Source organism: Schistocerca gregaria, chromosome 1, assembly GCF_023897955.1.
Source record: "Schistocerca gregaria isolate iqSchGreg1 chromosome 1, iqSchGreg1.2, whole genome shotgun sequence".
Taxonomy (NCBI): Eukaryota; Metazoa; Arthropoda; class Insecta; order Orthoptera; family Acrididae; genus Schistocerca; species Schistocerca gregaria.
In genome coordinates, this window is record NC_064920.1 from 764,800,774 (window position 1) to 764,823,428 (window position 22,655).

General features: G+C 39.9%; 1 protein-coding gene across 1 annotated transcript in view; it reads right to left on the bottom strand.

Moving 5' to 3' along the window:
* The window catches only part of LOC126268095 (uncharacterized), a 168,211-nt gene that overhangs the window by 26,873 nt on the left and 118,683 nt on the right, over positions 1–22,655 (bottom strand). Inside the window, exons 4-5 of the mRNA XM_049973606.1 lie at positions 19,683–21,017; positions 9,355–9,477 (exon numbers count right to left, since the gene is read on the bottom strand). Of these exons, the coding sequence (XP_049829563.1) occupies positions 9,355–9,477; positions 19,683–21,017 (1,458 nt within the window). The remainder of the gene's footprint in view (positions 1–9,354; positions 9,478–19,682; positions 21,018–22,655) is intronic.

Here is a 22,655-nt window from a genome sequence, read left to right on the forward strand (position 1 = left end):
AAAGTTTGTATCAAGTGCAGACACAAAAGAGGCAACTTGGAACTGGAGGACTTAACACAAGCATAGCATATCCATCATTTTTTAAACTCCTTTGACAATAAGAGGAATACCATTAGCAGTAGTTGGCACTGTTGTTGCAGGAACAATGCACGGTAGTTAACTCTGTATTGCCTTCAGTTTTCTGCCAATTGAGGTGAAAGAACAGTGGGCCATATATATGCTATGCATAAGCTGTAACAACAATTTAAGGCTTCCCAAGTACTATTTGCATACTCCAAACAGACAATTGGCAGAGCAGCCGATAGGAGCGGCCATAAGGAATTTCCCATTTACAGTTGTTACCCCTCAGCCACCACATCAATTAGCAGCTTGGACTCCACAAATAATACTGTATCATTGCTCATAATGTTAACATCTTTTTCTGTAGTACCCCGTGAAAGTTTTTCTGTTATAACGTTTGGCTCACACAAAAGTTGTAAAAATTAACGAGTGTAGTAACTAAAACCATTGGTATCACATGAAGGACTTGAGAGTACTGCCCCTACTGTGAAATTTATAAGAGATAATGATGCATGTATGTGCTTTGTATTTATTTCATGGAAACGTGCAAACAAAAGATCAGAAATGAAATACAGAAAAAGGGCAAAGTAATGAAACTGTTTGGAGTGAGACATACATTCATTAAATAGTAAATACAATAATCCCGAACTAAAATATTCCTGTACAGAAAAGAAACTATGATCTGAAATCGCTGTCATGAAAGCTGCATAAATAGAACAAATAAGGTTACATGCTTCAAGAACACAGTTAATATACCATACACTGCTATATAAAATAAAATGAAAACTGTATTGAGATTAGAGTTGAAAAACACATAACAGATTTCCAGAATGAAATTTTCACTCTGCAGCGGAGTGTGCGCTGATATGAAACTTTGTGGCAAATTAAAACTGTGTGCCGGACCGAGAATTGAACTCGGGACCTTTGCCTTTCACAGTCAAGTGCTGTACCATCTGAGCTTCCAAAGCACGACTCAGGACCAGTCCTCACAGCTTTAGTTCCACCAATACCTCATCTCCTACCTTCCAAACTTCACAGAAGCTCTCCTGCGAAACTTGCAGAACTAGCACTCCTGGAAGAAAGGATATTGCGGAGACATGGCTTTACCACAGACTGGGGGATGTTTCGAGAATGTAATTTTAGCTCTACAGCAGAGTGTGCACTGATATGAAACTTCCTGGTGGATTAGAACTGTGTGCCGGACCAAGACTCAAACTCGGGATCTTTGCCTTTCGCAGGCATAGGTCCCGAGTTCAAGTCTCGGTCCGGCACACAGTTTTAATGTGCCAGGAAGTTTCACAAAACCAATTTGAATCACTGAAGCATAAGATGACTTTTCTCTCCAAAAGAAAATTAATTATGTAATTTCTGTAAGAAGCAAATACAAAATTAATGCCAACAAGGTATGGGAAAACTCATCTAGCCATAACAAAGGCAACAGTAGGGACCATCAAGAAATGGATTGCAATAAACAGACTTAAGGCACAGGAGAATAATTTAGATAAAACCAGTAACAAGAGCAGTTATATTTTGACATACACAGGATTGCCTTGGGTGTAGCATAGCTAGAAATATTGCACAAACTGATCAGGCGATATCTCATTCCCCGATACCTGGACACCAGTTGCATATTCAGGAGGATAATGCACCCTCCAATTACTCAGAATTCTGTCATATTAATTAAAAGAATGCTCAATGTAGACTAAGCTGCTTTTTTTTTGGACGCCAAAGCCCCATAACTTCAGTCCTGCAGAGTATTTCTGAAATGCTGTCAAGAATATTTGTTCTCTGAGGAAGTTCCAAGGGTTGAGGGTGTCCTCAATTAGTCTATACCACAAGCTTCATGCTCAACACGTGCCCTCGATACTTACTGATATAAAAAAAAATTTATACTGTCAGGGAGATTTCTGTAATTCAACTGCAAATGTATCACAACGTTCACTGTTAACAATAAAATAAATGCAAAATATTTTGTCTTTTTATGATGATCTCAACACTTCATTTGTTCCTTAATTTATGGCAAACAAAGCTAATTAACTAAAACTCTTTCAAAAATTTATCTTAAATGTGGCTTCACACTCTCAAACTGCAAAAGTTCCAGAAAATGTGTCTCAGAAAGTCCTCCTCCTCCTCCAGTGTATTCAACAACAGGCTCCCCGCCATGTCCTGTTCTGAGCATCTTCCTCCTCTTATTTGTATGTTCATCTTCAAAAAGTAGACCATCATTCCGATTCTCTTCCTAACTCTTCCTCTCATTGTTTCCACTTTTTCCTCTATTATTCTGTGTTGCAGACAGCTTCTACACAGTACATGTCCCACCAACATTTTTTCACTTCTTGATCACTTCCAATAATCTTCTTTCTTCCCCTATTTTCTTTGTTACTTCTTCATTCCCAAGTCAGACCCTACGTACCCACATTTCAAAACTATCTAAATATTTTTCTTCTTTCTTTTTATCTGTCCATGATTCATCCTTATAATCACTATATTTCAGACATAACACTTAGCAAATCTTTTTCTTAGCACCATTTGACTTCTTCCAGCTGTTAATAGTTGCTTTACCTTTTCATATGCTCTTCACCATCCATGTCTTTATTCTTCTGTACAGCTTCCATTTCCCATATTACAAACTTCAGTAATACAGAAAGGATTTCACGTGTTCTATCTTTTTTCCATAAAAGAATATATTAATAGGCACTTCTTTCTTGCTTATTCTCATCACTTTTGTCTTTTCTATATTTATCTTCATTCCATACTCCTCAGCCCCTTCTAGCCAAACTCTTCTGCTCCTGTTGTACTTACAAACATACATACTCCGCAAGCCACCATTAACTTTTACTTAATGCACATGGTCTCCTGAGTGATGAAGTAGTGAAGGCAGCAGAGGATAAAGTAGGTAAAAAGACGAGGGCTGCTAGAAATCCTTGGGTAACAGAAGAAATATTGAAATTAATTGATGAAAGGAGAAAATATAAAAATGCAGTAAATGAAGCAGGCAAAAAGGAATACAAACGTCTCAAAAATGAGATCGACAGGAAGTGCAAAATGGCTAAGCAGGGATGGGTCGAGGACAAATGTAAGGATGTAGAAGCTTATTTCACTAGGGGTAACATAGATACTGCCTACAGGAAAATTAAAGAGACCTTTGGAGAGAAGAGAACCACGTGTATGAATATCAAGAGCTCAGATGGCAACCCAGTTCTAAGCAAAGAAGGGAAGGCAGAAAGGTGGAAGGAGTATATAGAGGGTTTATACAAAGGCGATGTACTTAAGGACAATATTATGGAAATGGAAGAGGATGTAGATGAAGACGAAATGGGAGATAAGATACTGCGTGAAGAGTTTGACAGAGCACTGAAAGACCTGAGTTGAAACAAGGCCCCCAGAGTAGACAACATTCCATTAGAACTACTGACCGCCTTGGGAGAGCCAATCATGACAAAACTCTACCACCTGGTGAGCAAGATGTATGAGAACGGCGAAATACCCTAAGACTTCAAGAAGAATATAATAATTCCAATCCCAAAGAAAGCAGATGCTGACAGATGTGAAAATTACCGAACTATCAGTTTAATAAGTCACAGCTGCAAATTACTAACGCGAATTCTTTACAGACGAATGGAAAAACTGGTAGAAGCGGACCTTGCGGAAGATCAGTTTGGATTCCGCAGAAATGTTGGAACACGTGAGGCAATACTAACCTTACGACTTATCTTAGAAGAAAGATTAAGAAAAGGCAAACCTACGTTTCTAGCATTTGTAGACTTAGAGAAAGCTTTTGTTAGTGTTGACTGGAATACTCTCTTTCAAATTCAGAAGGTGGCAGGGGTAAAATAAAGGGAGCGCAAGGCTATTTACAATTTGTACAGAAACCAGATGGCAGTTATAAGAGTCGAGGGACATGAAAGGGAAGCAGTGGTTGGGAGAGGAATGAGACAGGGTTGTAGCCTCTCCCCGATGTTATTCAATCTGTATATTGAGCAAGCAGTAAAGGAAACAAAAGAAAAATTCGGAGTAGGTATTGAAATTCATGGAGAAGAAGTAAAAACTTTGAGGTTTGCCGATGACATTGTAATTCTGTCAGAGACAGCAAAGGACATAGAAGAGCAATTGAACGGAATGGACAGTGTCTTGAAAGGAGGATATAAGATGACCAACAACAAAAGCAAAATGAGGATAATGGAATGTAGTCAAATTAAATCGGGTGATGCTGAGGGAATTAGGTTAGGAAATGAGACACTTAAAGTAGTAAAGGAGTTTTGCTATTTAGGGAGTAAAATAACTGATGATGGTCGAAGTAGAGAGGATATAAAATCTAGACTGGCAATGGCAAGGAAAGCGTTGCTGAAGAAGCGAAATTTGTTAACATCGAGTATAGATTTAACTGTCAGGAAGTCGTTTCTGAAAGTATTTGTATGGAGTGTAGCCATGTATGGAGTGTAGCCGTGTATGGAAGTGAAACATGGACAAGAAGAGAATAGAAGCTTTCGAAATGTGGTGCTACAGAAGAATGCTGAAGATAAGGTGGATAGATCACGTAACTAATGAGGAGGTATTGAATAGGATTGGGGAGAAGAGAAGGTTGTGGCACAACTTGACTAGAGGAAGGGATCGGTTGGTAGGACATGTCCTGAGGCATCAAGGGATCACAAATTTAGCATTGGAGGGCAGCGTGGAGGGTAAAAATTGTAGAGGGAGGCCAAGAGATGAATACACTAAGCAGATTCAGAAGGATGTAGGTTGCTGTAGGTACTGGGGGATGAAGAAGCTTGCACAGGACAGAGTAGCATGGAAAGCTGCATCAAACCAGTCTCAGGACTGAAGACGACAACAACAACCACAACAACAACAACAACATGGTCTTCATAACACTCTCCTCCAAAATTGATACACCACTCCCAATGCCATTTCGACTTCTGGAAGCATTCTTGGTATGCTTCTTGGTGGATCACATGAAGAGCCATCTGCGAATTTTCTTTTATCTCATCTATCATGCCAAGCTTCATCGTTTCAATGGTATTTTCAACTTTGGAAATAAAAAAGTACATATGGGCCTGGTCTGGAGAGTACAGATGAGGTAGCACACTGAATTTGTTTTTTGTGCCATAATCATGCACCAACATGGATGAATGTGCAGGTGCATTATCATGTGTCTCGCCATATTTCAGGCTGTTTTCTACTCACATTTTCTCGCAGACGTTGCAACACATTTCGATAGTACCGTCAATTAACAGTTAGTCCCTGTGGCATAAATTCACGATGAACTAATCCTTCAAACTCAAAGTAAACTATCAGCATGGCTTTGACATTTGACCAGACCTGATGAGCTTTCTTTGGTCATAAAGAACCTTTCCCAACCCATCTTGAAATTGGACCTAGGTCTCAACATCATAATGGTAGACCCACATCCCATCACCAGTAATGATCCTCTTAAGGAGGGCCTCATTCTCATTTGCTCCTCTGACTCTGCCATCTTGGAGTTTGCAAACTGTGCGAAACAACTACTTAATACAGCACTGAACAATAACTTAACAGACATACAACAATGACACCTTCAGCAGTTACACATTAAATACAGCCATGTGCGGGTGTGTCAACTGCATTTCACTCCAGCACACCATTGACACAAAATTACGAAAGTTTTTCGAATTTTTTGAAGAGATCTCCTATATGCCCCATATCTTTGTGGTCTTTACCTGAAATGTATGTTGGCAGTGATAGAATAGTTCTGTAGCCAACTTAAAATGCTGAAATTTTCTAAATAGTTTTCATGAAAAAAATTGTCATTCTCCCTCCAGGACTGCCATTTTCATTCAGCAACCACCTCCATAATGCCTGCATATCGACAGAACCTAATGGTAACGTATCTAGCAGCCTTCCACTGAACTGTTTCAATATTATCCTTTATTCCAATCTAACCCATGACAAGACCTACCGTAAGGCGCAATACCATACCACTTATTATTATGACTATTACTACTACTCCTGCTTTTTTCCAACCTGGTGGATATTCCAAACGCTGAAGTAGTATTCAACAAAGGGTCACAATAGTGTTCTATAAGTGGTTTGCTTTACAGAGGAACCACACTTTCCTACAATTATCCCATTCACGCTCCCTAATACAATCCTTACATGCTCGTTCCGTTTCATATCCCTTTGTAAAGTTTTGCCTACATACTTAATTGACATTATTGTGTCCAGCAGGACACTACTAATGCTGTATTCGAACATTATGGGATTGTTTTTACTTCTCATCTGCATTAACTTACATTTTTGTCATGACAACTATACGTTTCATTTAAGTCATTTTGTATCCTCCAACAGTCATTCAATGATGACACCTTTCCTTACACCACAGCACCATCAGCAAAAAAACCACCAATTGTTGCTAACCCTCTCCATCAGATCATTTATGTATATCTATACCTTTATACAAAGACTGATATGATCACTAATCCCTGTTCTCACACTAACACCACTGATAAGGTCATGCTGTTTGTAGCTACAAGGTCTAAACACTGTCTTTGCGTGCGGGCCGTCAAACCAGCTGCTCAAGACAGTTTTTGGAAAACTGTGTTCAAAAGTACTTTGCAAAACTATCTGTCAGTACCTCCTGCAATGAATCCATATATGTCCCTATCCCTCCAATTAATACCACATAGGATGGCTATTTCCGTACTACTGAGCATACACTTTTTTGAATGAATCTGAAACTGTCACAGCGGAATTGAGTGACTGGAAAAAACATCAAACAATAAATTGATTTCACGTAGACTTCTTATGCACGCCCTCCTCTTCTGATTCTAGCAGTACTACTAACATCTGCGTATTTTATAGTCTTCATACAGTGGGAAATCCAGGATGGAATCCAACAATAATGTGAAAAGGAAAATTGCTACCTACCATATAGTGAAGATACTGAGTCGTAGATAGGTATAACAAAAAGACTGTCACAAATAAGCTTTTTGGTCAACAAGGCCTTTGTCAAAAATATACAAAAAACACACACACACGTGCCCACGCATCTCTCACATGCATAACTGCACACTGTGGTGGCTGAAGCCACACTGTCAGCAGCATCAGCGGCAGTGCATGATGGGTGTGGCAACTGGGTGGGGGTAAGGAGCTGGCTGGGGCAGGGAGGGGGAGGTGTAGTACAGTAGGAGTGGGAGACAGTGAACTGCTGCTGGGGACCACGCAGAGGTGAGGTGGAGAGTGGGTAGGGCAGCTAGGTGTAGGTGTAGTCAGGAAGGCAGGGGAGAGGTGGGCAGGGGAGGGGGGGGGAGGGGGTAGCAGGAAAGGAGAGAAGTAAAAACACTGGTGTTACAGTGGAATGAGGGCTGTGTAGTGCTGGAATGGGAACAGGGAGGGGCTGGATGGCTGAGGACAATGACTAAGTCATGACTTCATTAGTCATTATCCTCACCCATCTATATTCCCATTCCAGCACTACACAGCCCTCATTCCACCATCGCACCCAGTGCTTTTACTTCTCTCCTTTTCCACTACCCCTCCCTCCCCCCCACCTCTCCCCTGCCTCTGTCTAACATCTTCACTGCACCTAGCTGCCCTACCCTCTCTCCACCTCCTCCCTGCATGCTCTCCAATAGTACTTCACTGTCCCCCACCCCTACCCAACTATCCCTCCCCCTCCCCAGCCCAGCCTCCTCCGTAACTGCCGCCCAGTTGCCACTCCTATCATGCACTGCTGATGATGCTGCTCGCAGTGTGACTTCAGCTGCCAGAGAGTGCAGTTACATGTGTGGGAGGTACGTTTGTGTGTGTGTGTGTGTGTGTGTGTGTGTGTGTGTGTGTGTGTGTGTGTGTGTGTGTCTTTGATCTACTTTCAACAAAGGTTTTGTTGGCTGAAAGCTTATTTGTGACAGTCCTTTTTTAGTGCCTATCTGCAACTCAGCATCTCCTCTATATGGTGAGTATCAACTTTCCTTTTCATATTATTGTTTTATAGCCTTTATCCTTTCTCCTTCAGTTATAATAACTGTGTCCTCTATGATCCTCCACACCAACACTTCTCCATGTCCACCGAATAGCTTCAGTAACAGTGACCATCCTTGCCTTACACCCTTACCAATGGTCACATCTCCTGTCAGTCCCTGCTCTTATTGTTACTTTTTGCTTTGCTTACATCTCCTTTATTAATATTTTATAACTCCAGTCTAGTCCAACATCTTTTGAAGTCTTCAGTCATATACTCTAGTTGACTATTGAATGCCTTCTCCCAGCTGATTAAAAATGAATATACATCACTTTGTTCACTCCAGTCATATTCAGATAATCAATAGCACCTCTTGTTCCTTATACTGTTCCAGTCTTTGTAACATGACCGATAAAACTGCCTGTCCTTCAGTCTTTGCATTCTTTTGCATTGTGCACTGCACTTTTTAGGTAATGGCACTACAATGATCTTAAGTATATCTTTCACTACTTCAGCCTGTCTGGAAAATCTATTTCAACCTAAAACTTTTAGTGCCTCAGATAGCAGTCTGTCACAGACCAACGCTTTATTTTTCTGGAGTTCTGAACTGCTTTCTCCAATGTCCATTTGAATATCTTAGTGCCCCAGTCTTCTTCATTCTATTCCCCTTCATCTTCCAAATACTTGCACAAAATACCCCAGTAACTGAGTGCTGAATCAGATGAAAATGAATGATCATTCTGAACAGTTGCTTGTGAAGTCAATTCAGAATGATCTGTCCCAAGAACTAAGTCTTATGTTAATAGACAGTATAATTGGCGCACTAGTTAAAAGCCTTTCATTGTTCTTTGGAAAGGGAAATGTTAAAGAGACTTGGTAAAGTTTCAGTACAAAATTAATAAGATGGCTTTGCACATTTTGTTATTTTACACACACACACGAGAGGTGATTTAATATCCCATTTACACCAAGGCAGTGAGACACACAGTACACCATCAGAAAGGTAAGAGAATGACAGCTGACAGACACATTTTTGAAAGTAGCATCTTAATAACTGCCTACTGAGTTTTAGGGAACATATGGAAAACTTGTGGTAGTAAGGCCTGACAGGGATTTGAACCCATTTCTATTACACACAATAATCTGTTTTAAGCATTGTGCAGATTTTTTTTATCATGTTACAAATATTAATGTTTACTTGAAAGTATCCATGGTACACCAAGAGAGTAAAATCATGTATGTTTATGCTATTTACCACAATTTTATTCTAAAATTATCATTCAGTGGAATTAAATTGCATAGTTAAGTTCATTATTCCAACTGTGACCAACAAGTGTAAAACAAAAACAAAAAAATACCTGTATGATATCACTACTAAACAGCTGGTTGCATATTGGACACGATATTTTTGGACTTTCACTGTCTTCCACATTCTTAATGGCTGGAAGGCATGGTGTTGGACTTCGAGAAGCATTAGAAAGCTGGAAAAAAGTTATTAATTAATTTGTAGAAATTAATAATAATAATAATAATAATAATAATAATAATAATAATAATAATAAGGCCCGGGAAATGAATAGGCCTCCGGTATGTTCTTCCAGACGTAAAAGGTGACAAAAAGAACCAACCACTAATAGGGCTAACCTCCCTTTTAGTGTGATTAGTTGGTTCAGGACAGAACTAATGAAGCCTCGGACAAGCGCAGTCATGGTTGGGGATGACACTTGAACCCTATGCCCGTCCACAGTGGTAAGGACACTGCTAGCCACACGGAAAATGATTTAAATCCAAATAGAGGTGTTTTGCAGGATATGCTTCCTGCAACCACTCTATTAGGAAAACAAAGACAGAGGATGAGATGGTCAGATGAAGTTAACCGACATCTCATGTTCTGTTATTACCATGCAACAAACTTAGGAAGCAACACAACTGGACACAGATCACAAGTATACACAACATTTATTACCAGATACCCAGAATTAAAATTTTTAACAGAATGACTAGCTGATCAGATCCGTGTAATAATAAAAAATAACAGGATACCCTAGTCAGAATTAGAAAACATCAAACAACAAGTACAACAAATACTGAAACAAAGTAATGTGCATTCAGAAGAAGAAAATACAGTAATGGGCTCAAACATCCCAGAGCAAACAAACAAATAACAACATGCATCAATTAAACAATCAGAGGAAAACGAAATGTTAAGACAGCCACCAGAACAAGCACAAATAGAACACGAAGTGACACACATGTTAGATATAGAAGAAAAATTTCAGCTGACATATACAGAATACAAAGACACAAATACAGACATTAGACCATTCTTGCATAGGCCACCAAATAACCCACTAGTCGAAACAACAATAACAACTATCAACACAATCATACACAACAAAATAAATGAAAATACAACTACGGACGAGTTACAACTACTGGTTTACATAGGAGCACTCACTACACTAAATATACACACTAGGCAGAGATCAGAACCAACCAACACACAGAAGAAACCCACAAAACCAGCATTGCAACACAGGCTACAGATCAGAATAGAAAAACTGAGAAAAGACATCGGACAGCTAACACCATTTATAAGAAATGAAATATCAGACAAAAAACGAAAAAGGTTAGGTAAAATCTCACAACAAGAAGTGACAGTGCAATTAGATGAAAAGAAGCAGAAATTACAAGCATTTGCCAAATGACTAAGAAGATACAAAAAAAGTGAAAATAGAAGGAAACAAAACCAAACATTCAACACAAACCGAAAGAAATTTTACCAGACAATAGATAACACACACATTAAAATAGACAATCCACCAAACATAACAGACATGGAACACTTCTGGAGCAACATATGGTCAAACCCGGTACAACGTAACAGACATGCACAGTGTATACAAGCAGAAACAGACACATACAAGATGATACCATAAATGGCTGAAGTGATAATTTTTTGCAACATGAAGTCACTCGAGCAATTAATTCTATGCATAATTGGAAAGCCCCTGGAAAAGATAAAATAGCAAATTTCTGGGTAAAGAAGTTCACCTCAACACATTCACATCTAACTAAATTATTTAACAGTTACATTGCAGACCATACACAGTCCCTGATGCACTTACACAAGGAGTAACTTATCTGAAACCTAAAGATCAAGCAGACACAGCAAACTCAGCAAAATATCACTCCATAACATGCCTACAAACAATATACAAAATATTAACTTCAGTCATTACACAGAAAGTAATGACACATACAACACAGAACAAAATTATAAAAAAGGCTGCTGCAAAGGAGCACAAGGATGTAAAGAGCAACTGGTAATAGATGCAGCATATCAAGCTAAAACCAAACAAAGGTCGCTACACTACGCATATGTTGATTACCAAAAAGCTTTTGATAGTGTACCCCACTCATAGTTACTACAAATATTGGAAATATACAAAGTAGATCCTAAATTGATACAGTTCCTAAACATAGTAATGAAAAATTGAAAACTACACTTAATATCCAAACAAATTCAAATAATATCACATCACAGCCAATACAGATTAAGTGTGGAATATACCAATGAGACTCATTAAGTCCTTTCTGGTTCTGCCTTGCTCTGAACCCACTATTCAACATGCTAAATAATACAAATTAAGGATATAATATTACTGGAACATACCAACACAAAATCACACATTTGCTGTACATGGATGATCTAAAATTACTGGCAGCAACAAATCAACAATTCAACCAATTACTAAAGATAACAGAAGTATTCGGCAATGATATAATTATGGCCTTTGGAACAGACAAATGTAAGAAAAATAGCATAGTCACGAGAAAACACTCTAAACAAGAAGATTATATATTGGATAACCACAGCGACTGCATAGAAGCAATGGAAAAAACAGATGCCTATAAATATCTAGGATACAGCCAAAAATAAGAATAGACAATACAAATATTAAAGAACTAAAAGAAAAATATAGACAAAGACTAACAAAAACACTGAAACAGAATTGACAGCAGGAAAAAAGACAAAAGCTGTAAATACTTATGCTATACCAATATTGGCCTACTCATTTGGAGTAGTGAAATGGAGTAACACAGACCTAGAAGCACTCAATACACTTACACGACCACAATGCCACAAATATAGAATACATCACATACATTCAGCAACAGAAAGATTCACATTAAGCAGAGAGGAACGAGGAAGGGGATTTATCGACATAAAAAAGCTAATTATGGACAGGTAGACAATTTAAGAAAATTCTTTATAGAACGAGCAGAAACTAGCAAAATACACAAAGCAATCACTCATATAAATACATCGCCTACAACATTGCAATTTCATAACCACTTCTACAACCCTTTAGATTACATAACATCAACAGATACGAAGAAAGTAAATTGGAAAAAGAAAACACTACATGGCAAGCACCCATATCATCTAACACAGCCATACATCGATCAAGACACATACAACACATGGCTAAGAAAAGGCAAAATGTACAATGAGATGGAAGGATTCATGATTGCAATACAGGATCAAACACCAGATATTACAGCAAGCATATTATTAAAGATCCCAATACCACAACAGATAAATGCAGACTTTGCAAAGAACAAATAGAAACAGTAGGTCACACCACAAGCGTATGTACAATATTAGCAAATACAGAATACACCAGAAGACATGACAATGTAGCAAAAATAATACATCAACAACTTGCCACACAACATCGACTAATAAAACAACATACTGCTCAGCAGTGTGGGATCCGCACCAGGTAGGGTTGATAGAAGAGATAGAGAAGATCCAATGAAGAGCAGCGCGCTTCGTTACAGGATCATTTAGTTTAATTGCGAAAGCGTTACGGAGATGATAGATAAACTCCAGTGGAAGACTCTGTAGGAGAGACGCTCAGTAGCTCGGTATGGGCTTTTGTTAAAGTTTCGAGAACATACCTTCACCGAAGAGTCAAGCAGTATATTTCTCCCTCCTACGTATATCTCACGAAGAGACCATGAGGATAAAATCAGAGAGATTAGAGCCCACACAGAAGCATACCGACAATCCTTCTTTCCACAAACAATACGAGACTGGAATAGAAGGGAGAACCGATAGAGGTACTCAGGGTACCCTCCGCCACACACCGTCAGGTGGCTTGCGGAGTATGGATGTAGATGTAGATGTTCCCACATACAAGTATGAATCACAAAATATAATGGAGAATGATGAATACAAATTATACTGGAACAGAACCATTATAACAGATAAAACAACACCACATAACAAACCTGACATCATACCCACCAATAAAAAGAAGAAATTAACACAAGTAATCGAAATATCCATACCCAATACAACAAATATACAGAAGAAGACAGGAGAGAAAATTGAAAAATACATCCAACTGGCTGAGGAAGTCAAGGACATGTGGCATCAGGATAAAGTTGACATTATACCAATTATATTATCAACTACAGGAGTCATACTACACAATATCCATCAGTACATCAACGCAATACAACTACAGCCAAATGTATATATACAACTACAGAAATCTGTAATTATTGATACATATTCAATTATCCGAAAGTTCCTAAATGCAATATAACATATATTGTACAGCTAAAAGGAAACCACGCTTGATCAAGGTCCACGTCACTTTCCATTTTTAACCAGACATAACGTCTAAGAAAGGAAAGAAATAATAATAATAATGACTGCTGCGGATTCGGGGAGAGAGATTCAACAACCATGAATAATATATGGTTACAAAGATGATGCAGAAAACAGATAAAAATGATGGAAGCTAGCTGTTGATAATTATAACAGAAGTACCATGTCAAAAGATGTACTGTATTCTGAAGTGAACTGAGTATAATAGAGCAAATAGGAAAGAACCCCTTTTTAAGTTACAATTTCCCCAATAATTACTGCTGAATTTTGAGATTCACTATCAGAAATATTATTTAATTTCATCTGGAAATTACTGAATAGAGCATTAAGTGATAAGAGTAAAGGCAACCACTTGCATGTAACAGATTGATGTGTGGAATATAGAGAGATATTATGGAAACAGTATTCACACTAGCTTTTGATCTCTTGTTCTTTCCCTTGTAAAAGTACATACATTACACACACAACCACACAGACATCCAGACGCACACTCCTGTAGTCACGGTGAGATTTGGCCACAGGACAGTATGTTTGAGTATCTGCGTGTGTGAATGTGTCCTCTTTTACTAGAAGGGAAAAAAAATCTCAAAAGCTAGAGTGAATACTGTTTCCTGTTAAGCATTTCTATGCTCATCAGTCTGCTATAGGTGAGTAGTTGCTTTTCTCTTATTTTATGTATTTAATTTCATCTGTTATCTAGCCAAACATAATCACATTTATTTTATCATGAAACTTCGTTTCTTACAGATTCCATGCCTATATTCAGTGTCCTGCATTTTAAGTGGTTTCAATAATGCAGGTTCTATGTATACATTATATGGTGGAAAATCTCCAAATACTCCTGTGCGATTCAGGCACTGCTTGGAAAGGTGCATAAGTGCAGGCATAGTGTGTCTACAACACAGATGCTTACTTTAGAATTAGTTTGTACACACACACACACACACACACACACACACACACACACACACACACAGACAGACAGACAGAGAGAGAGAGAGATAGATAGGGGTGTTGCAAATGCACGAGCGCACACATATATGCATACGCTACATTCAACAGCAATGTTATTAGCAGCCTAGTAAACTTAGTTTGAAATGATTTGTGCAGTACACTTCACATCTACAACAGCTTGGAATGCAAACTACATTAAAACACATCCATTCAGTTTCACACACATTATCACTCAAAATGTAAATCTTTAAACATTGTCCCTGTTTTAAAATATTACAAACATTGGAATAGTAACAGTATAAATACAAAATTAATATGACAAAGTGTGTTTCCCTGGGCACTTAAACACCTGGATATGCGCCAACCATCCTGAGAATACATTTAAACCTACTTTCTACAGATTCATGAAGCAAATTTGACTCTTGTCATAGGTCATATTACAAGCCTCTTCATCTGTTAAAACAAGGCATAGATCAAGCAGTAAACACATATGCATATATAAAAATGTGTGTGTGTGTGTGTGTGTGTGTGTGTTTTCACCTCTCATCCAAAATCTCTTGACTGATTTCAAGTAAAAGAAAGAAAGTTGGGTAAAAGCCATCTCCACTGGGGTGGAGGTGAATATGGGATGATATAGTAGAAGCACAGAGCGAGGGGGGAAGGAGGTGATGGGCAGAGAGAGAGGGAGGAGAAAATGGTTAGAGAGTGGGGGATGGGCAGATGGACAATGAGAGGGTGGAGACAGAGAGAAGGGGAGGGAGGGGGAGGGAGGGGGAGAGAGAGGGGGGGAGAGAGGGAGGGAGGGAGGGAGAGAGGGGGAGGGGGAAGGGAGAGGGAGGGAGAGGGAGAGAGAGGGGGGAGAGAGAGGGGGGGGGGAGAGAGAGAGAGAGAGAGAGAGAGGGAGAGAGAGAGAGGGAGGGAGAGAGAGAGAGAGGGAGGGAGAGAGAGATGGGGGGGGGGGATAGGCGAGGGGGACATGGGCAGAGAGCGAAAGGGGAGGAGGTGGTGGACAGAGAAAGAAAGGGGAGGGAAGAGGTGGACAAAGAGAGAAGGGGGAGGAGGAGGTGGATGTAATGGAGGAGAAAGGAATGGATACAGATAAGGGGAACAGTAGGTGGACATAATGGAGGAGGAGGGGATGGATACAGATAGGGGGAGGAAGAGATGAAAGGAGAGAGAGAGGGGGTTAAAGAGATGGAATGATAGAGGGAGGGGAAAGAGAGAGGGATGGAAGGAGAATGAGAGAAGAAGTGGAAGGAGATGGAAAGCGAGAGGGAGGTGAGGGAGATGGAAAGAGAGGGGGAGGTGAGGGAGATGGAAAGAGAGGGGGAGGTGAGGGAGATGGAAAGAGAGGGGGAGGTGAGGGAGATGGAAAGAGAGGGGGGAGGTGAGGGAGATGGAAAGAGAGGGGGGAGGTGAGGGAGATGGAAAGAGAGGGGGGAGGTGAGGGAGATGGAAAGAGAGGGGGGAGGTGAGGGAGATGGAAAGAGAGGGGGGAGGTGAGGGAGATGGAAAGAGAGGGGGGAGGTGAGGGAGATGGAAAGAGGGGGGAGGTGTGGGAGATAGAAATAAAGGGGGAAGTGAAGGAGATAGGCAAAGGAGGAGGAGATGGACAAAGACAGAGGAGGAGATGTGTGCAATATGTGAGTCAGACATGTATGCAGGTGAAGCTGTGGGCAAAATTATAGTATAAAATACAGTCTGTTGAGCTGGGACATAGTAAAATTGTGTGTCACAATTGCCAAACACTGGCAGGTTTCCTAACTGGGACAGGCATCCTTACATCAGTAGACTATGCCTTATTCATAGTCAACTGAGATCATCAGCTCCTGTGATAGATCAGAAGATGTGCCATGGGCAAGTAGTTGAATTTATCAGCTACAGCTGTCTGTCACTTCCAACAATCATTCTTCCCCCCAACACTGTACTTCAATAGTGAGGTGGTAACAAGTAGCGGGATGACACATTCAATCATTATACTTTCTTTCATGTTTCTTTGGCTATCACATATGCTACTACATTTAACTAAATCCACATTTGTCTTTGTACCCACGAATCTCACCACATTCCCCACCCTTTGTAGACGAATATGAGGCTCCGGATTTTTCTGGTGTTGTTCATCTACTGGACACTGTCTTTTGTAGATTTAAGGACACACACAGAGTTAAAGCAGGTTAAGAATTTCTGAGTGGAGTACATATTATCTGGTCAAATGCACTCCCAACTGCTTGTAAATCTGCATAAAAAACGATAAATTCAAGTACTAATTAAATCTTGGAGGATGTGCTCAGCGGAAATCACAGGGCAGCCAAGAGAGTCCACCTTCTGGACCAATACCTGAATACTGATACTATATAGTTCAAGTGCTCATCCGAAACTTCAATAAATATTAGGTTACAAACCATATCCATGTGAGTATAGCCTCTCCCACGCTTCAAGAAATCTACCATACTTTAACGTCTCTTCAGCAACTAGGGAAGTTAGCTCCAACCCTGAGTACTGCTTTTCTTCCACACAAAGTTCTCTTGCTCACATACACTGCAGCTTCAAACATGCCATGCTGCTCATTAACAGTTTATGAAAATGAATTTCATTGCAGTGTGAGAATCTTTTGGCATTCTGGGACAGCTAAGAACCAGTACGGGATTGATGCTAAGGGTACATCTGGCCAGACTAGCCCCATCATCATGGATAACTCCAACGTCTTAATATAATGAGGTTTTACTGCTTCTTACACTGTGCACCCATGATCTAGCATAGTTCACACAAAATCTTGTAAATAACTGGAGCACACACATTCTATAAGCCCTCCAAGACAGGTGACTAAGGTATTTTATTATGTAATGCTGTTCTTCAGTTTTAGTGGAATTTGTGAGGAACCCACCGCAAAGTGTTGTAGTAGCAACCACGGGCCTTTAAGCATAAAATGGAGACATAGGGATGAGAACAACACATACGCAAAAGGACTGTGAGATGGGCCAACTGTGCTGTGTGAAACCTTCACCATGCAGCAGTAATAGCCAGACTGCGGGCAGAGCAATGCCACACCAGGGCAAGACCCATATTGCAGTATGGTGTAGCAACATGATCAAGGGCTGCGTAACAGTGCAACAAATGTGCCTCACAACCATAAACACAAGTGTGAATTTTGAGGCAGAGTCATTGGGAGTCCAGGAACACCACCAAATGCGAGGTCCATGGGGAACTGTCTCCTCAACCAAGTCTCCATGTATGACTTGTTGCACAGCACCTGCTCCCTGCACCTGTCGTCGTCAGACTCCTGCCCAGCAGCAGTGGGTCGTGTCCTGTGCAAATGAAGTCTCCACTTGCTTTTGCAGTGGTCACGAGCAGGCCTTGAATCATCACGTATGGCCATTCCACAGTGGAACACCGCCACAGCAGAAGCAGGAGAATACCACTGATGTCAAGGCCATGGCCTACTGTTATGACACCGGCTGTTGCTCAGCCTGACGTCAGTATTGCAGGGTGCCTAGGTGTGCATCAGCTCGCGAGGCCAGAAGCAGCTGCCTGTGAGCCAATGCCGGCCAGGGTTACGGGAATGTGGCACGTCTGCCCCACAGTACTAATGACATGATGTGTATTTGAAGATGAATAAAACACTTCTCTCAACCAGCAGCATGTCACTTGGCCCACCAGACTGTCACTCTACAACTCACAACTGTCCTGGCACTTTCAGAGACCTAGTCTTTAGTTTCACTTGGATGTGATTATTAAAACTCCTTTGTATCGAATATGAGACACAGGACCTTCACCAAGTTTATAAAACTGCCAGCAATCATATTCAGTTCAAGTATGTTAAAATTAAGACAAGATCTGTAAACATTTGGGACCAATTTTTTCACCCTACTAGTCCAACCACCAAAACATGAGCTGTAACGGGAATGTTCCCCATGCAGGGTTGGGAAAAGAAACACATTCATAAATAAGAAATACTGAACTGCACTCTCTATCATAATAATTGTACTACTAATAGCACTTAAAACTTCAAAAAGTCAGACAGAACGCCACTGACTTGACATCTAAACAATTAATTGAGCAGCAGGAAGGACTGTAGGAATGCAAGTTGACAACTTTCAAAGGCTCATTGACAGACCTACCAAAAAAATTTTGGCCTTCTACCAGCATCTTATCCATTCATTGGTACAACTTACTACTTACACAGTTTAAAAGGTTCATATGATACAAGACAATAAATCACCACACTGACATGACGTGTGGCATGTGGCGAGAGGCGAGGTGAGCTGTAAAGTGTTGATGGATGGCAGGGCAAGCACCTAGCAACAGAATAGAGGCGTAGTACCAGCAAGCTTGCGCTGGTGTGTGCAAAGGGAAGGAGTGATATACAACGAAGTTGATTGTGGTAGGGGTAGATAAGAGCAGAGGAAGAAGGTAAAGGAGAGGAGAAAAGAGTGTGAGTGGAAAATGGTAGAAATGGAAGGATAGTGGCATACGTATGGGGCTGGAATGGGGGGGGGGGGATATTTGAAGTTGGTGTTGGAACTTGGGATCATGGAGCCCCACTACTGGAGGGTTGCAGGATGTTTTGTATGGGCAATTCCCATCTATATAATCCACAAAAGATTACATTGGTAGGGAGATTTGGGTGGGATGTAACCAAGTGGCACAGCTTCTAAAGTGGTCAAACCTGCTGTGCTCAGCAGTATGTTTTGCCACAGGCTACAGTGAAGTAACAGAAATGTGCACGTTCTCTCTCTCTCTCTCTCTCTCTCTCTCTCTCTCTCTCTCTCCCTCCCCCCCCCCCCCACGCACGCACGCACGCACGCACGCACACACACACACACACACACACACACACACACACACACACACACAGAGAGAGAGAGAGAGAGAGAGAGAGAGAGAGAGAGTGTTGCCTCCCCTACTTCAACTGCACATGAACGCATATCTCATAGAAGAAATAGAAGAAGAAGAAAAGAAATGATACTAATGATACTTGGCATAGCTGACTTATCATGGATCACTAGTATCCTACATTTACAGAAGGGAAGAAAAGCACTGACTTACCCTATCTTCTTCAACTTCTACTACGTTGTCATCAGCCAACTGAAAATCAAGTCGCCGTCTTTTTGTTACGTTCTGATCAGGAACAGGTGGACTCTCAGTTCTGTCTACAGCCCTTGTCTTTCTGTCATTGTCACACACTACTACTCTAGACGGATCTGTCCTCGATGGCAATCTCTTCAATGAAACAACTGGTGAAGAAGTAGGAGAATTTGGCAGACTGTAGTGTTCTTTGTTTGGAGTACTTGCTGGAGATGAGATAGTTCTATGAGACACTGTACTCTTCAAATTTTCACACTGAAGTAACTCCTTTTTATCAGTGTCCTCCACAATAACTACAGGTGAACTACCTTCACACGTTTCATTTTTATCATTTGAATTTATAGACGCATTTGCCCGCCGCAAAGAAAGCCTTTTTGTTGGAATGGTGGGTGAGCTTGCTTCACTAGCTTGCGAAGGCGTACTTACATTCACTTTTTTTGGAGATTTATCTGAACTATGAGTCATGGATTGATTTAAGTTTTCTTGCAAATACAACTTTTTAGCACTGTTGATTTCCTCTACAATGACTAATGGTGGGGAATCCCTGTGTGACTGCTGGTCTTTCTTGGAGTTATCCTTTACTTCATTATTCAAAATTATGTCATTTGTTTGGGACATTTCATTGTTACCTTTACCTCCTGGAGAGCTTAGCGATTCACTCGAGTTGTCGTCATCAAGGAATTCCAAATAATCCCTCTCAATTTTATTTTGCCTGCCTCTCAAATTGTACCTCTGATTAGCACGAGTTTCTGTGTTACAGACTGAATCTTTGCGGGTTCTTGGCGGCAAAGTGAAAGTGGGGCCAACAATTGGTTTCCCCCACTCTACACAATTCAGCTTTTTATTTCGGGCCTTTTCAAGCTTCTTTGCGTAACTAATGCTATACTTTCTGAACTCCACTGCAAAAGTATCATAGTCCAGTCCTTGAGCTAATAAATCAAAAGGAAATCTCAAATAGTCTTTTCCCCGTTTTCTTTTAAAACTATCACGATATGATTCCTTATCAACAAAAAATGGGTTTATATTTCGTTTTTTGTCCCTGAGATGGTCATGCTTTAAGGTAGCAGGTGAACTTTCTTTATTTTCTGGAGAATCCTGTGATTTTCCTTCTTCATTTGTTATGCTTGTTGTTCCTTCCACATTAACATTGGGTACACTCTGATCAGATGTATCAACCATCTCTACACTGTCTGTGGAAGACACACTGCCTGCTTTTGAACTGGCTTGAGATGAAGATTTGTCTTCCTCAATTTGTGAAGCAGGCAGTTCCAATTCATTTACCTGTTCTTCAGACACCTGTAAACAGAATAATAAAGTTAACTCAATTAGAAACAACCAAGAAGATTTTTCTGTAAAGAACAAGTGTATAATAATTTTTTACTACAAAGAAAAAAAATGGTTGGGCTGAAGCACTGGAATTTCTGTATTTCAGATGAAGTAAATTAGTAATTACTTTCTACGGTTTGGAACGTACTGTGTTTGAAATGCACAAAAATAATTTCTACATGACTTAGAATTACTGGATATCCATTTTTTATTGATGTTCACTCAACAGACAAAGATAGCACCAGACAGCATACATAGCTACATAAAATTAACAATAAATTACACATAAAAATGTACAAAAATATATAAAACTGCAAATATGATTTAAATTATACTGAACCATCTTTCACACAATCAGATACACCACAAATGGACTTTTATAACACCATCCACCTAAAATAACTTACACTGACCTTTTAAGTCTCAGGAAACTCTTCTTACATCAGTTGCTGTTTTTACACTAGATCGCGTGTTTCATTGTAACTACTGGTCAAGTTGTCCTTTCCTCCCTGCCATTTCTTGACTGTGTTCTATGAGGCACAAACAACGCATGTTTCATAACTGTTACCTCCTTATCTTCAATCCTAAAATCTGTTATCTGGCTTTACCTTTTTGTTTGTGTTTCTATCTGCTCTCTGCTCCTTATTGATACTGCTGTTATAGTTTTCTTACAAGGCTCCTGCAATGTCCGTGTACAAATATCTTATCACAGATTGAATCTTGGCCAGCAAACTCTATTTTTTGTCATCTCTTGTATTACACTTACTGTGAACTATCAATATAGAAGTCTCAGTTTTCAAAGGGATAGTAATGAAAATAAATATGAAAAAAGATTATATATTCTGAGGCAGTGATGCATAAAGTAAGGTACACACATGTAGCTTATTAACTGCAACATCGCATGTTGAGCTTTAGCTTAGGGGTGACACTGTTCCACAAGATTCTGTGTAGCCACGAATACCCAAAATTTTCACTTGCTACCAAAGAATGAAACAATGACCAAAGCATAAACACAATAAATCCCACAACATCCTACTTGCTACCAAAGAATGAAACAATGACCAAAGCATAAACACAATAAATCCCACAACATCCTATCTTGATAATAATGTATGTATTGGGCATGAAATACAATACTCACACGGCACTTAACATCATCAGCTGCTAAGACTGAAATAAAATCACCACTGATGCATTATCCCATACTGAATAACAACCATGACTAGAAGATAAAAGGCAACGGAAAAGGTTAGGGCATATTAACAATTAATCTGGCAATCCTGTTTCAAAAAGTAACTTTCATAAGATTCCTGATCTCAATAAGACAACTACAGAATTTTTTCTGGAAATGGGTGAGAAATAATCTTGCTTGCTATGTTCCAAAATATGATTTTTTTTTTATAGTACCATCCTGGGGGGGGAAAAAAATATGATTTGTGTAATATGATGAAGCGTTTACCAAAGAGAGAGACTCCACAGGTTCAAATGCAGTGTATTCATACCAGCAGACAAGGAACTTAAATCAACAAAGAGAGTACTTGAATCTGGACATGGAATAGTTTGGGTTCGATTAACCAATAAGGGCAGACTCAAATTTACAGTATGATA